The following is a 13,620-nucleotide window of genomic DNA, read 5'->3' on the forward strand; positions in this document are numbered from 1 at the left end:
CATACACATTCTCTTAGCCAATGATCCATGAATATAGCAAAATTACAACTTTCAAAGTACAGCAAAATTTACAGTTCTTATATGCAGCTTTTTATTGAGAGGAAAAAAATATATAAAAAAATTATATTATCTACAAACAAATGCCTTACCTGAAAGTGTGGTGATGACACACATTTGGACAGTTGGCGAAACAATGGTACCATCACCTTAACAAATTCATTTGGTTCAATTACATCTAAGATCTCTTCAAGTTCATTTAGGAACATCACCTGCAAAATGTTGTGGTAATTAACACAAGATTTTAAACCTATTCACTGGAAGTGGAAATCCAGGGGAGCTAATTATCATAAAGTATAATGGTACCTTCTATAAGTTAAAATGTTATGCTTCTCTGAGACTTTAATCTTTAAGAACAAAACAAAGCATTATTTGCCTGAGGACAGAATTCAGTAGGTAAAATTATCTTAGCAATGAAGATTACTCTCTCCCTTTCACGTTTTTAAAATTTTACACCTTCAAGATATTCCTTGTTCTCCCTCCATCTTACAACACCATGCCAAGGTCTCCATTTGGTTTACTTCATACAACCCAGCATTAACATTAGCCACTCAAACACTAGGCTCTATTAAAATGTATGCACACTGATGCTTCCAGGATGTACAGTCAACTACTGAAGTCTCTTTGCCTCTCTCCCTGAACCATGGACCCCAAGATATTCACTCATGAATCCGAAACATTTATGAACAGAGTTAAGTATCAGTCTACTGCTTCGGGTTCACGAGTCTGAATTTCAGAGTTCATGGTTCAGGGGAGAGGCAAACGAACTCTAGTAGTTGACTGTATATCCTCTCCTATCCAGCATCTCCACCAGCCTCTCCTTCCACCTCCTCCCAGGTCTTCTCCTTTCTCTTTTATCAACTTATGAGCTAAAACCTTCCTTTAATAACAATCAATGACAAACAAAGTTTCTCAATATCTCAGTACAGGTTGTACCTCTCTAGTCCGGCAACCTCGGGACCTGACCAGTGCCGTACCATGGAAATTCACCCTTTTCCTGGATAGATAGTGACTTGTGCTTATGCTTGGAAGCACTAGCACCACTTTCTCTGCATCAAGGTCTCTTTGAAGACATATTGAAGGGTTAAATGTCGTATAGTAGCTTCTCAAATTTCGCGAGTTTTTAATTCTTAACGTATTTTATTGGAACACAAAAAAATAAATAAATAAAAATTTTGACGGCAGAAACTTGTATTTCGACGGGTTTGAACGGCCCGCCAATGTGCAGACGACGTGCATAATCGTGTAAACAGCGTCATTTCTCTTATGTACAAAAGATTCATTAATGTTTATTACTGAATGTCTTTTTTATTGAATTAGTGTTTATGTGTGCAAAATGAGCAATACAATTCATTAATAATACGTAGAATAATAAAACACACGAGGAAATGACACAGCATTGTTTTCGTTGAATACAAAACCAGTGACTGACTGGTTCTACATATAAAACTGAAGAAAATAAGACCTTGGTTGTAGCTGTAGTAAAACTAATATGGTTGTTTTAAGTAATGTTATTTAATGTTAATAAATGGAACAATAGAAGTAGCTAACAATAATGGTAAAGAAAAAAGAGAGATCGCGTATGTAAGTGCACATGCGCACATGTGAAAACATATCGTCATTACTTTACATAAGAATATGAAAGCAACACTTATTTACTGTTCATATATATTTTAAATAATGTTTCTGAATTTGTTTTTATTGAATTAATGTTTGTGTGTGCAAAATTAACAATACAATTTATTAATAATACGTGAAATATTAGAGAAGACGAGACGGCTACCAGCATTGTTTATGTTAAAGCTTACAAAACCAGTGACTGATTGGTTCTACATATAAAACTGAAGAAAATAAGACCCTGATTCTGGCTGTAGTAAAATTAATGCAAAAAAATTAATATGGTTGTTTGAAGTACCTGTAATGTTATTTAATGTTAATAAATGGAACAATATAAGTACAGGTAGTTCTGCTATAACGCGATAATTGTGTTCTTGTAAAATATCGTGTTATAGAAAATCGCGTAATAGAAATAACAGGGCTTATGGAGAAAATAGGGTTAGGTGCAGATTACTCGAAATCGAAAAAATTTAGTAGTTAGCCAAACACAAAGGATAGCACAGTGTAAATAAATGTTACATTCATATCTAATAATGAAATCATACAGTAAATGTAACACTTTACTTGATGGGGGAGAAGGGTGATTTTGAGGTTGATAAAATCGAGCTTCTCTTCAAGTGTTATATCCTTTCTTTTACGATCATCGCCGGGAATTCTATCACCAGAACGCTTCTTGTTGATATTCTTCTTTACTATATTCACAGTTAATACAGTGGGGTATGCTATAACGAATGGATCCTACTACGAATATTCCTATAACGAACGGTTTTACCTATAAAATTGAGAATGCTATAACGAACGAAACTCCTACAACGAACATTATTTAATTTTTTGTTTGTTTTTTTCTAATTTATTGTTTTTTTATTACAAATATTAATGATATTCTTTATTTCAGGGGTTTAAATGCATATTTATGCACTTTTTTTCAATTTTTAAAATTTTATATTATATTTTTCAGTGTTAAGTGGTTGTATTTGGGGGCCTGGAACGGATTAATCCTATAACGAACGAACGCTATAAGGAACAAGGTTCTAGAACCAATTAGATTCGTTATAGCATACCCCACTGTACCACAAAATTGGAGAAAGAGTAAGCAAAAATCGCGTTATAGCAAACAAGCGTTCGCGTTATACAAATATCGTTCCTAATTCATAAATCGCGTTAGAGCAAATTCGCGTTATCAAAACATGCGTTATAGCAGAACTCACTGTAGCTAACCATTAATGGTAAAAAAAAAAGTGAGACTGCGCGTATGTAAGTGCGCACATGTGAAAACATATCGTCATTACTCTACATAAGAATATGAAAGCAACACTTATTTACTGCTCATATATATTGAAGGGTTAAATGTTGTACTCTGTATAGACAAGCAGAGAGAGAGAGAGAGAGAGAGAGAGAGAGAGAGAGAACACAATTCATTCCAGAAGGTCGTTCGTTAAACGAATCCATTGTTTCAATGGGATATTGGGTACAGTAATTGGTTCCAGCGCACGAAATTACAAAGTAAAAAAAAATGCAGTAAAGTACACTTACTTTGAGGTGTGCATGTAGAAGGTTCCTGGATGATGATGGAAATTAGGAGTGGGGGTGGAGGAGAAGGGAGAAGAGAAGGAAGTGGGGATGGAGGAGAAATCACCTTTCAGGGGACCCATGCTTGATGCCGTCATTTCATCAATAAAATTTTAAGTTCACGAGGTGTAATTCAAGATTCTTTTCTTTAAATCAACACTGCACTATATATTATCAATATGTAAACTAAATTTCAGAATGACCAATAATTTCAATGAAAAATGCAAAAATATTCAAGACACCAACAAAATAGATGTTCACTCCACTGTTTTCAAAGACCAACTGATGCCTAGTGGCTGAGTCAAGCTGCTGATGGGCACACAAAAAACTAGTTCCCTGTACTACATATATTATCAATATGTTATAGAAATGTTAAAATGACTAATAATTTTAATATAAAACATGTAAAAATATTAAAGAGCACAACTTTATTGATATTTACTCCAGTGGAAACAAATGTAAACATAGAACAGATTACTGAATTGGCAGACTAGCCCATCAGCTGATCAGCTTATGCTCACAACAAAACGTGATGTTCATATCAGCTGATCAGCTTATGCTCACAACAAAACGTGATGTTCGTAAGGATTTCGTTAATCAAATTTTTGTTCGTTAACCGAATTGAAGATACTTATGGAAGGTAATTTGTCAACCAAAATTTTGTTAACCGAACCGTTCGTTAACCGAGGGACCACTGTATTTATTTGTATGTGTTTTGTGTGTGTCTACACACACACACACACACATATATACAAGACAGGTAAAGGAAATTACCATCTCTAGAATGAATGGCTCCCTGTCCTGGCTGTGAAAATTCCAGCAACTTTAAAACTACTCTTAGACATTCTTGGGTACATTCAGGGTGTCATCCGCAAGTAATCAAGGTCCGCGAATAAAAAATCAACAAATTTGAAGAGCATTCTGTACTGTACTGTCAAGCATCAAGACAATTCTGTCCAGAAGCATATATAGTAAGCCCATATCATAGTAGGTGCAAGTTTAAAATATGTGGAAGGACCTTTGTATTAAGAACAGAGTATAAAATCTGGAGGTACCACAAGAGATATTGTACTCTGTTGCATGATGAGGTGGTGAATGATATCATTGGTCAAATGAACTCTGGTATGATGGAAAACAAAATGTACATAATTATATCAAGATACTGTACATAGTTGCATTTGAGAAGTGAGAGACCAAAGTGGAAACATTTACCATAATAGGTTTGACATTTTCTAAAACTATCAGCAAGAAATGTATGCTGACACTCAATAATCAGTAAATGTCATGAAAAAATGCTATATAAGATTGAAATTTTATAAATAATAATTATGTGGAAGGACAATAAAAGTAAAAAATGTACAATTGAAAACACATGTACTAAATTTCTCTGTTACATAAAGCCCTTTCAAGTTGACAACACTTACCTCCTTGGGACTATGGACTTTAGGCCACAGCTTGAGCAGGGTGATGATGACAGGTTCAGTTAGTGAGGGGTCCTTCTCAAGGAACTGAACTACACAATAAGCCAGCTGAGGGTGGTAAACACTCAGAGACTTAACTTTATGGAGGGGCAGCAAAACCTTCAAGAGGAACACTTTGTGCTCTTCTTTCAACGGTAATGCAAAACCATTGATGATACTGGAGGAAAGAAAAATTATAATTAGGATTTATCAAATAATACAGTAGTAAGATCTCAGAGGACAAATAGTATATCACTACAGTATATTTTGCAAAAATAATTTACTATGAATTGAAATGCGAAGTGTTCAGAAAACCAAATAATTTCTTTTATCAAGAAATAATCAAGTGATTTCCATGAACATAAAATGTTCTCTATGTTAAGAAAAACTTGTTGCCGTCTTGCTGTGCTACGAAGAAATGAATTTAATAAGCTCTTATAGATAATTTGAACTGTGATCATTTCCATCATAAAGTAGGGTAACTAGAAGTAAAGAACACACACACACACACACATTTTACTTTCGTTCATTGATTCTTACTGCTGTAATTTTTTTTCTACAATGGTATTTCCCCACAATGAGCCAAACCTGGCTTGCCTCTGCACTCATACGAGCCACCCTCATCCATTGCAGCACACCTTTCACAAAAATTACTCTATGCCATGCATTTTACTTATTCATGAATATGGCTGCTTCCTAGATGCCAATCCATCTCACTTCTAGTGTATCCTTCAAATTTTTCTTGGTTTTCTTCTTTCTATCTTACTACCAGTGAGTTATATTCTTTTTACAAATTTCACATTTCCCATTCTCTCATTATGCCACTACTGTACAGTACTATACCACCTAAGCAGAACTTAATCTACCCTCTCGCCAATAATTCTTCCACTTCATGCCTCCTACTTATTTCTACATCTCTTGTTCTCTGCATCCTATTTACCCCACAAATATTGCACTCAAGTAAGTCATTTCTTACCTTCCTAATATTTCTAATAATTCAGCCACACCATTATGGTGTTCTGTCTCATATATGAACCTAGAAAGAAAGAAAGAAAAATTATGAAGACATTGTACAGGTACCATAAAACCAACCAATTTCTAATAAATAATCAAGCAAATATTTCTAGGCAAATAAATTCAACTCCCAAGTAAAATTATTAATCACCTGATGAGATCCCCCCCCCCTCCTAGGGCCAACTTTACTTTTGTAGATACCAAACATATTGTAAAAAAAAAATGAAAAGATAAGGGATGTACAGTACAGCCACACCCCAATAATAAATACATGCCATTACTCTACAGTACAGGTTGGATACCGCTAATCAGGGACCCGATAGTCCAGCAGCTTCAATGGTTCAGGAAGGTGTTTGAATCTGGCCGTCATTAGTTTCCAAGACTGCTGCTTGGCCGGTTGTGACACCAGTACAGTAAACTTGTGCCGTAGCACTAATCCTTTACCATAAAGATGTCCGGTAAGCCTGGGCTAGATTTATGCTGAAGTAAGTTCTATTGGTACCACTAATAGTATATTTTATTCATTATACTTGTATTTCCATTTTTTAACCTCGGCTTCGATGGTTTGGAATTTTTGCTAATCCGGAACCGGTCTGGTCTGGTCGCAAACTTCCCAGATTAGCGAGGTCCAACCTGTATTTCTTACCGACCTTTAATAGAATTTTAATGCATAAATAGTTGGTTGGACATCTGGACAGGTTTGTTTATCTCTTAGAAAGTTCCTAAGTCAAATGTTCATAAGTAGAGGAGCACTTGTATCTAAAAAATCTAAATAATAATTATACACTCATCCCCCTAAATTTGCGAGGGTTACATTCTTGGAAATCGTCACAAATCATGAATTCGCAAATACGGAATTTAATACTTATGGGAAAAAAATTGGGTATGGTACCATGTCTATCAAGATTATCATATTTGTCATAATATTTTAGGTTAGAAATAATAAAATGTTTCAGAGATGGAGTTGATATTTATATGGAGTAAGTTTTTTGGTTACAAAACTTGTACTTCCCATGGAACGTAAATCACTCAGGATATTATAGTCTACTCTAGTAAAATCGTTTTCTCTAATACAGAGCAAAAGATTAAAAATTACAATACTGGATACTCTAATGTGGCTTAGAAATAAAGAAAATATAATATAAAACTATAAAATAAGAAAACTGTGGCTTAGAAATAAAGAAAATATAATATAAAACTATAAAACAAGAAAACTGAAGTGCATGATAATGACTTATTATCCCGGCAACAAATAATATGGGAATTAGGGTGAATTGCATACTGTTGGTATAAAGGGATGGTGGGCTGCTGAGCAGGAGGTGGTAGAGATGTCCTCCCTCTCTCCTCTATCACCTCTTTTAAAATACTTACTATAATGATGATAATATCTGTGGAAAAATTTAATGAAACTGAACAACTCCTTCTGGTGGTAGTGTTGTTCTCAGAAATTACCAACAAATTTCTTATAGCCTCGAGGATAAGTGAATTTTGATCGCGAATGAAATGTTAAATGTACAGTTATAAGTCTCGCATTTCTTCTTCAGATAAAATCTCATCAAAATTTAAATCCACTTAAAGCAAAACATCTCAGTGTTTAAACATAGTGCAGTAGACTGACTGTTGACATGTCACTATGAATTTAAAACCTTATGTCTTGGCTGGGCCTTACAGTCTCACACTGCATCACAACTTGTGGCACAGTTTCAAGCACTACAACTTCTTGGAAATATAAAATTATTACTGTAATGCATGCAATTCACTTATTATGGTTAATATTGGCTTACAATCATAAAACAGTGGTCCCTCAATTAATGAACACAACTGGTTCCACAGAGTCGTTCATTAACTAAATCTATTACTTCAATGAGATATTGGGCAATTGGTTCCAACTCACAGAAAAAGTACATACAAAGTATTGTATACCGGTCATAGAATTAACAAAACATTAGATATAAACAAAATACAGAACTGTACTGTATTGTACAGTACTGTACAATAATAAATAACAACAGAAAACTGAATTTTAACTTACTTTGAGATGTGTATGTCGTATTACCGGCGACTTTATTTACACAGCAAACAGCTGATTGTAGAGGCAGTCGATGAAGACATGCCATATTCTTAAACAGAGTGCATTGGTTCTAATGCCTTCTTAGTATTTCTTATTAATTTCTGCACTGTATATAATCAATATGTTAACTAAATTTCAGAATGACCAATGATTTTAATGTTGTAAAAATGCAAAAATACTCAAGAGACCAACAAACTCGATGTTCACTCCACTGTAAACAAAGTTAAACTGAGATGCATTGGCGGGCGATTCGATCAGCTGATGGGCGCATAAAAACTGTACCCTGTACTGTATATATTATCAATATGTTAACTAAATTTCAGAATGACCAATAATTTTAATATAATAAATGCAAAAATATTCAAAAGCACAACTTCCTTGATATTTACTCCACTGGAAAGAAATGTAAACATAGAACCGATTACTGTATTGGTGGACTAGCCTATGAGCTGATGCATGCACCAAAGCATGTTTCTCTTAAGGCTGTCGTTAATAGAAGTTGTACTCGTTAAAAGAACTGAAAATCCTTATGGGAGCTAATTCATTAACCAAAATCTCATAAATTGAACTGCTCGTTAATGGAGGGACCACTGTACACAGGAAAATTTTTAATTAAAAACATATTTTGTAGCACTTAAAAAAAAAAATTCTTAGGAAGGTATCTCAGCTTTTATAATGGGAGTCTCCAAGAAAATGGAATCTGATTTACGAAAGGTTTATTAGGAATGGATTCCTTTGGTAAATATGGGACTGCCTGTGTATTTGTGACTTGTTCTTGATTCTGGCCAACTTACAATGATAAATAAATAAACTTACTTGTAAAATATATTGTTGATCTGTTTGCGAATAAATGCCCTCAAACCCAGGAACTTGCCATATATTCTGTGTAAGGTCGTCTTAAGGAAATCTCTCTCTCTAGGATCTTCAGAATCAAATAGTTCTAAGAGCTGAAAAGAGAAAAATATTAAACAAATATGATCAAAATACACATGCACACAATCTGAGTTACAGATGAAGGAATTTACCAGTTTCTTATGAGCACTGTTACATAAGCTCCACCACACTTAGTTGGAATTGGAGTAAAGTTGATAGACAGATAATGACATAAAATTAAATAAAAAAAATAAAAAAATTGGGATGCCCTGTAAACCTTGGTGACTGAAAAGTTTAGTTGTAGGATATACATTGCAAAAACACATTAATAATTACACATGCACTGAATAATAGGAAAGGAAATCTTACAAGGTCAAAAGACATTACAACCTGGGACTAACAGAACAATCACACACACTACTAAAACTGCCATAACACAAAACAAACATGAGGTCAACCGATGGAACCAGGATAGAATTCAGGTTTTGGCCACTATTTCACGACCCTGAACCACCCTCAAGTCTTACGAGAAGAATTCTTGCTTGAATCATCTCTCTGTATGAATAGCAAGACGCAGACTTCCAACATAAGAACATCAGCATGCCTCTATCACTTAGAATTCACAATGAATTGTTGTGAAGTGTTGCAATCATAATAAAAGTCAAACCACTGGCACTTACTCAACTACATCATTGTAAGGCAACGTGACCAGTGAGAAGTTCTCCAAACCTGAGTCATGAGAGGTGCAGAATGCTCCACCAACCATAACCTAATCTGCTCCAAGATGAGGCTCAAAATCCGTCCCCAAGTGCCATCACAACCAACTAAATTGCAACGCTCTCAAAAATCCAACAGTAGTTGAAAATTTCCGCAGCACCCTAGCTTTGTGTCTTGTCTTCCACACCCACAATCAATTTAAGCAGCAACACAATAGATGTGGACAATGAGTGGAACAACCTCCACTTGCCCATATATGAAGTTGCAAAGGACATCCTCAGTACAACCAGACGACATCACCGGGACTGGTTCGATGAGAACGCTGATGGCATATACAATCTTCTTGCTACCAAGAATAAAGCCCATGATGCTTTACTCTCAAATCCACAATCTGCTGCATTCAGAGCCAACTAGTGCTCACTCAGGGCTGAAACACAGAAGACTCTGAGAAACATGGAAAACAAACGGTGGCAAGCCAGAGCTCAAGAAATCCAAGGCTTTGCCAACGAGAACAATCATCAGGGATTCTACAATGCCATCAAAGCCATTCATGGTCCCATCAAGTGCAACATCACTCCAGTGAGATCACTCGGTGGTGAACTCCTCGAGGACAAACAGCAAATCCTTTGATCGATGGGCGGAACACTTTGCTAGTCTTCTCAACCAAAGGAACTCTACTGAACTCAGAGTTGCCCCCGGCAGTAACTCAATGCAGCTCCTGAGTTCTCTGAGACCCTACGAACTGTCAAGGGCCTCAAAGACAACAAAAGTGCCGGGCCTTTAGAAATCTTTAAGAGTGGAGGCTACCTCCCCCTCCTACATCTCCACCAACTCATTCTTGCCACCTGGTCTACCGAAAGTGTCCCCAAAGAATGGTGGAACTTGAGCATCATGGAAATCTACAAGAAAAAAGGTGACCGTTCCATCTGTGGTAACAGCCATGACATATCTTTCTTAGCTGTGGCAGGCAAAGTACTTGCCAGAATTATGCTCTGTAGAATAGCCCAACACATTACCGAGTCCACTCTGCCTGAGACACAATGTGGCTTCCATAAAGATCACAGCACAACTGATATGATCTTTACTGTGCGTCAACAAGAAAAATGCCATGAATAGAACCTTGACCTTTACATAGCTTTTATCGACTTAACGAAAACGTTCAATACTGTCAATAGCGAACTGCTCTGGACAGTTCTCTCTAAGTTTGATATCCCTCCAAAATTTCTTAAAATCCTCAAGCACTTCCATGAGGACATGCAAGCATGCATACATGCAGGAGGCACCAAGTCCAAACCCTTTAGTGTTGAGGTCGGTGTAAAACGGGTGCGTTCTTGCCCCCGTCATCTTCAATCTTTACCTCACAGCAGTGAGCCTGATCTGCCATAACTCCATGAACGAAGATGGCGGAGTGAAGATTCAATTCCGCTTAGACGGCAACCTGTTCAACCTCAGCTGCCTTCAGGCAATAACAAAAACTTCAACCTCCCACCTCCTAGAGCTCCAATATGCTGACGACTGCACGCTCGTTGCTCACTCCCCAGAGGTTCTCCAACACACACTCAATTGTCTCCGCAATATATCAGGCCATCAGACTAAAAATTAACACCCCAAAAAACAGAGATAACTACTCAACACAAAGGCGCAGACCCACCACCTGCATTCCTGGTCAATGGAGAATCTGTCAAACAAGTCGAACATTCAAAATACCCCGGTAGCGTTCTTACTCCCAAGCACAACATTGACAAGGAAATCCAGGCTCGGATCAGTCTTGGAGCTGCCTCCTTTGGGCGTCTGTGCGCCAGTGTTCGACAATAACAGCCTCAAAGTTACAACCAAACTTTCTATTTACCAAGCTGTCTGTATTTCCACAATCTTATTTGGTTCTGTGGTGTGGATTACATACCAAAGGCACATCAGTTCTCTCAAGGCCTTCCATATCTGTTGTTTGCAGCGCACTCTTGGTCTGACCTGGCAGGACAAAGTCCCTCATACGGACATCCTCCGTCATGCCAACACCACCAGCATAGAGGCATTTCTGGCGAAACGATATTGCAATGGCTGGGACACGTCATCCACATGCCAGAGCACTGATTCCCCCACCAGATCCTCTATGGGCAGCTGCCCTAGGCAAGATGCAACCTTGGAGGACAACGACCAGCTCAGAATGACGCTAAAAATTTTTAACATTCCTCCAAAGGATCTTGAAACTATTGCATCCAACCGTAGTCTTTGGTGCTCCACCTGTACCCAAGGCGTCAAACATCTTGAGAACGAGCGTAATGGGGCCAGATGTGCATGTAGGGAGAGGAGACACAATCGCATTCCCAGAGACCACCCACCCAACCAGAAGCTGTCCTTGCCCAATGTGTAATAAGAGTGTGGGTCAAAGATCAGACTCCACAGCCACATCCAGTGGCACCGGCGACATAATCCCAAGTTCACCACTCATCATCATCGATTTCATAATGAAGCAGAGTCGTTGTCGGCTACGACGGAGAGCCTTAAACAATAAATGTGGAGATTAAAGAATCAATTTTCTTGCAAATTGAGGTTCTGAGGTACTGTAGTGTGTATGGAGTGTTATTTGCTGCTTCGCCTGTTCCTATCCCACAGCTTACTACAGTATACCTTTCTTATACTGCTCTTCCTTGAGGATTCTGTTTCTCTTGAGTCATTCCATACACATGTGAGTAAAAATAATAAGAGGAACAGATGTACAGATTCCTTACTTTGGTTGTTGCTATGATTAACTCTCTGTGAAGAGGCTTAATCAAATTAGAAACTAATAAGTTCTAAATACATTAGCAAACTTTCACCCTTATATGGAAGAAACAGTTTACTTGGTATAAACATATTAAAGAGAATTGCAATGACAGAAGCTGGAAATCCCAAACTCACCTGCAACACAAACTTTTGATCAATGAAGCGTTTGGCAACAGATGGCTGGAAGTCTGGACTTTCAAGAAACCGTAAGAAAAACTCATACACCAATTGCAAGTGGGGCCATGCAGCTTCAAGAGTGGGCTCATCTTCCTCTGGGTCGAACTCTGCTCCTACGGGAAAGCCAAGTCAGGTCATGGGAGACTTTCCGTTTAAAATAGGAAAAATGCATGAAACATAAATTAATAAAATATACAGAATATGAAGGTAAACACCATTGAAAAACAAAAGTGTTAATTGGAAAAGGAGAAAGAACATATGACATCAAGTGAGGGGGGAGGAAGAGTCTGTGATGCTAATGACTCCAGCTACCTTGTAGTGTAAGAATGAGAAAAATAATACAATATTATCGTACTAAAAGCAAATGCAGACATTTCAAGCAAATTATTTAAGCAGAAAAATATGTATTTGTACATTATACACTGAAACATCAGTTATCATAAACAATACCACTATTTACAAAATTCAATAAGAGCTACTACCTTGTGGAAAGAAAATCTTTCATTTACTTACTTAAAATTGAAGGCTATTTAAAAGAAATCCAGTTATTAAAATACAAAATCTTAACATTTTATGAAACCGCTGGATGGCAACTGTACAGTTGATGAAATGTGTTCCTACACCTTGTGGTAACCTGTGTTTCCAAACGGAAACATCACAGTAGTAGTATCACTATTTTTGAATGAATGGGTATTGGTAGTGTAATTACGGACATGACTGGTGGATAGGTTTGCTATAGGTCATTTAGGTTGGCCGCTTGGAGACACGGGTTCCCACAAGGGTGTAAAAACACATCACCGCAACTGTACCTTAACCCCTACTCCCCGGTTGATGTTCCGGAACGTCCATCTAGGGCACCAAGGTCGACGTTCCGGAACGTGCGCCAATTCGCGGAATTGTTTGAATGCCCAGCGCGGGTTATCAGGTTCCAGTGTGACTATTTGCGTGTCATGCCACACGCTCGGCCACAGGTAGCTTCTTGAATTTAAGTACAGTACCTACTTTTGTTTGTTTCATTTTCATTGTTTGTCCATTTTATCATGTTGTATGAAAGTAATATTGCTAAAAGTAGTGTAGTTTTATTTTAGTGTAGTATTACTGGAAAATAATGCTAAGATTATGTTATATGTGTATTTATTTGTGGAATTATTATTCCGATATTTATTTATATGCATTACTTGCTCTACCAAACACAAAGACAGGCAGACAGCCTGGCGACAGAATGAGTGTATGTTGCCGAGCACTTTTTATGAAAAATAATGTAAAGAGAACTTTCTAAATGAATTATTTATAGGAAATAAG

The 13,620-nt window shown here is 37.0% G+C and overlaps 1 protein-coding gene across 11 annotated transcripts in view; it reads right to left on the minus strand.

Annotated features, from left to right (window-relative positions):
- The window catches only part of LOC121854703 (serine/threonine-protein phosphatase 2A 56 kDa regulatory subunit delta isoform-like), a 60,573-nt gene that overhangs the window by 19,077 nt on the left and 27,876 nt on the right, over positions 1-13,620 (minus strand). For 10 of the 11 annotated variants that reach the window (XM_042349432.1, XM_042349427.1, XM_042349426.1 and 7 more), the window contains 5 exons: positions 12,277-12,431; positions 8,605-8,735; positions 5,680-5,739; positions 4,668-4,881; positions 150-269 (listed from right to left, as the gene is read on the minus strand). In XM_042349432.1, the coding sequence (XP_042205366.1) occupies positions 150-269; positions 4,668-4,881; positions 5,680-5,739; positions 8,605-8,735; positions 12,277-12,431 (680 nt within the window). The remainder of the gene's footprint in view (positions 1-149; positions 270-4,667; positions 4,882-5,679; positions 5,740-8,604; positions 8,736-12,276; positions 12,432-13,620) is intronic. The other variant, XM_042349425.1, reaches the window with a different exon arrangement.

This window comes from Homarus americanus, unplaced genomic scaffold, assembly GCF_018991925.1.
Source record: "Homarus americanus isolate GMGI-L3 unplaced genomic scaffold, GMGI_Hamer_2.0 scaffold53233, whole genome shotgun sequence".
In the NCBI taxonomy this organism is placed as follows: Eukaryota; Metazoa; Arthropoda; class Malacostraca; order Decapoda; family Nephropidae; genus Homarus; species Homarus americanus.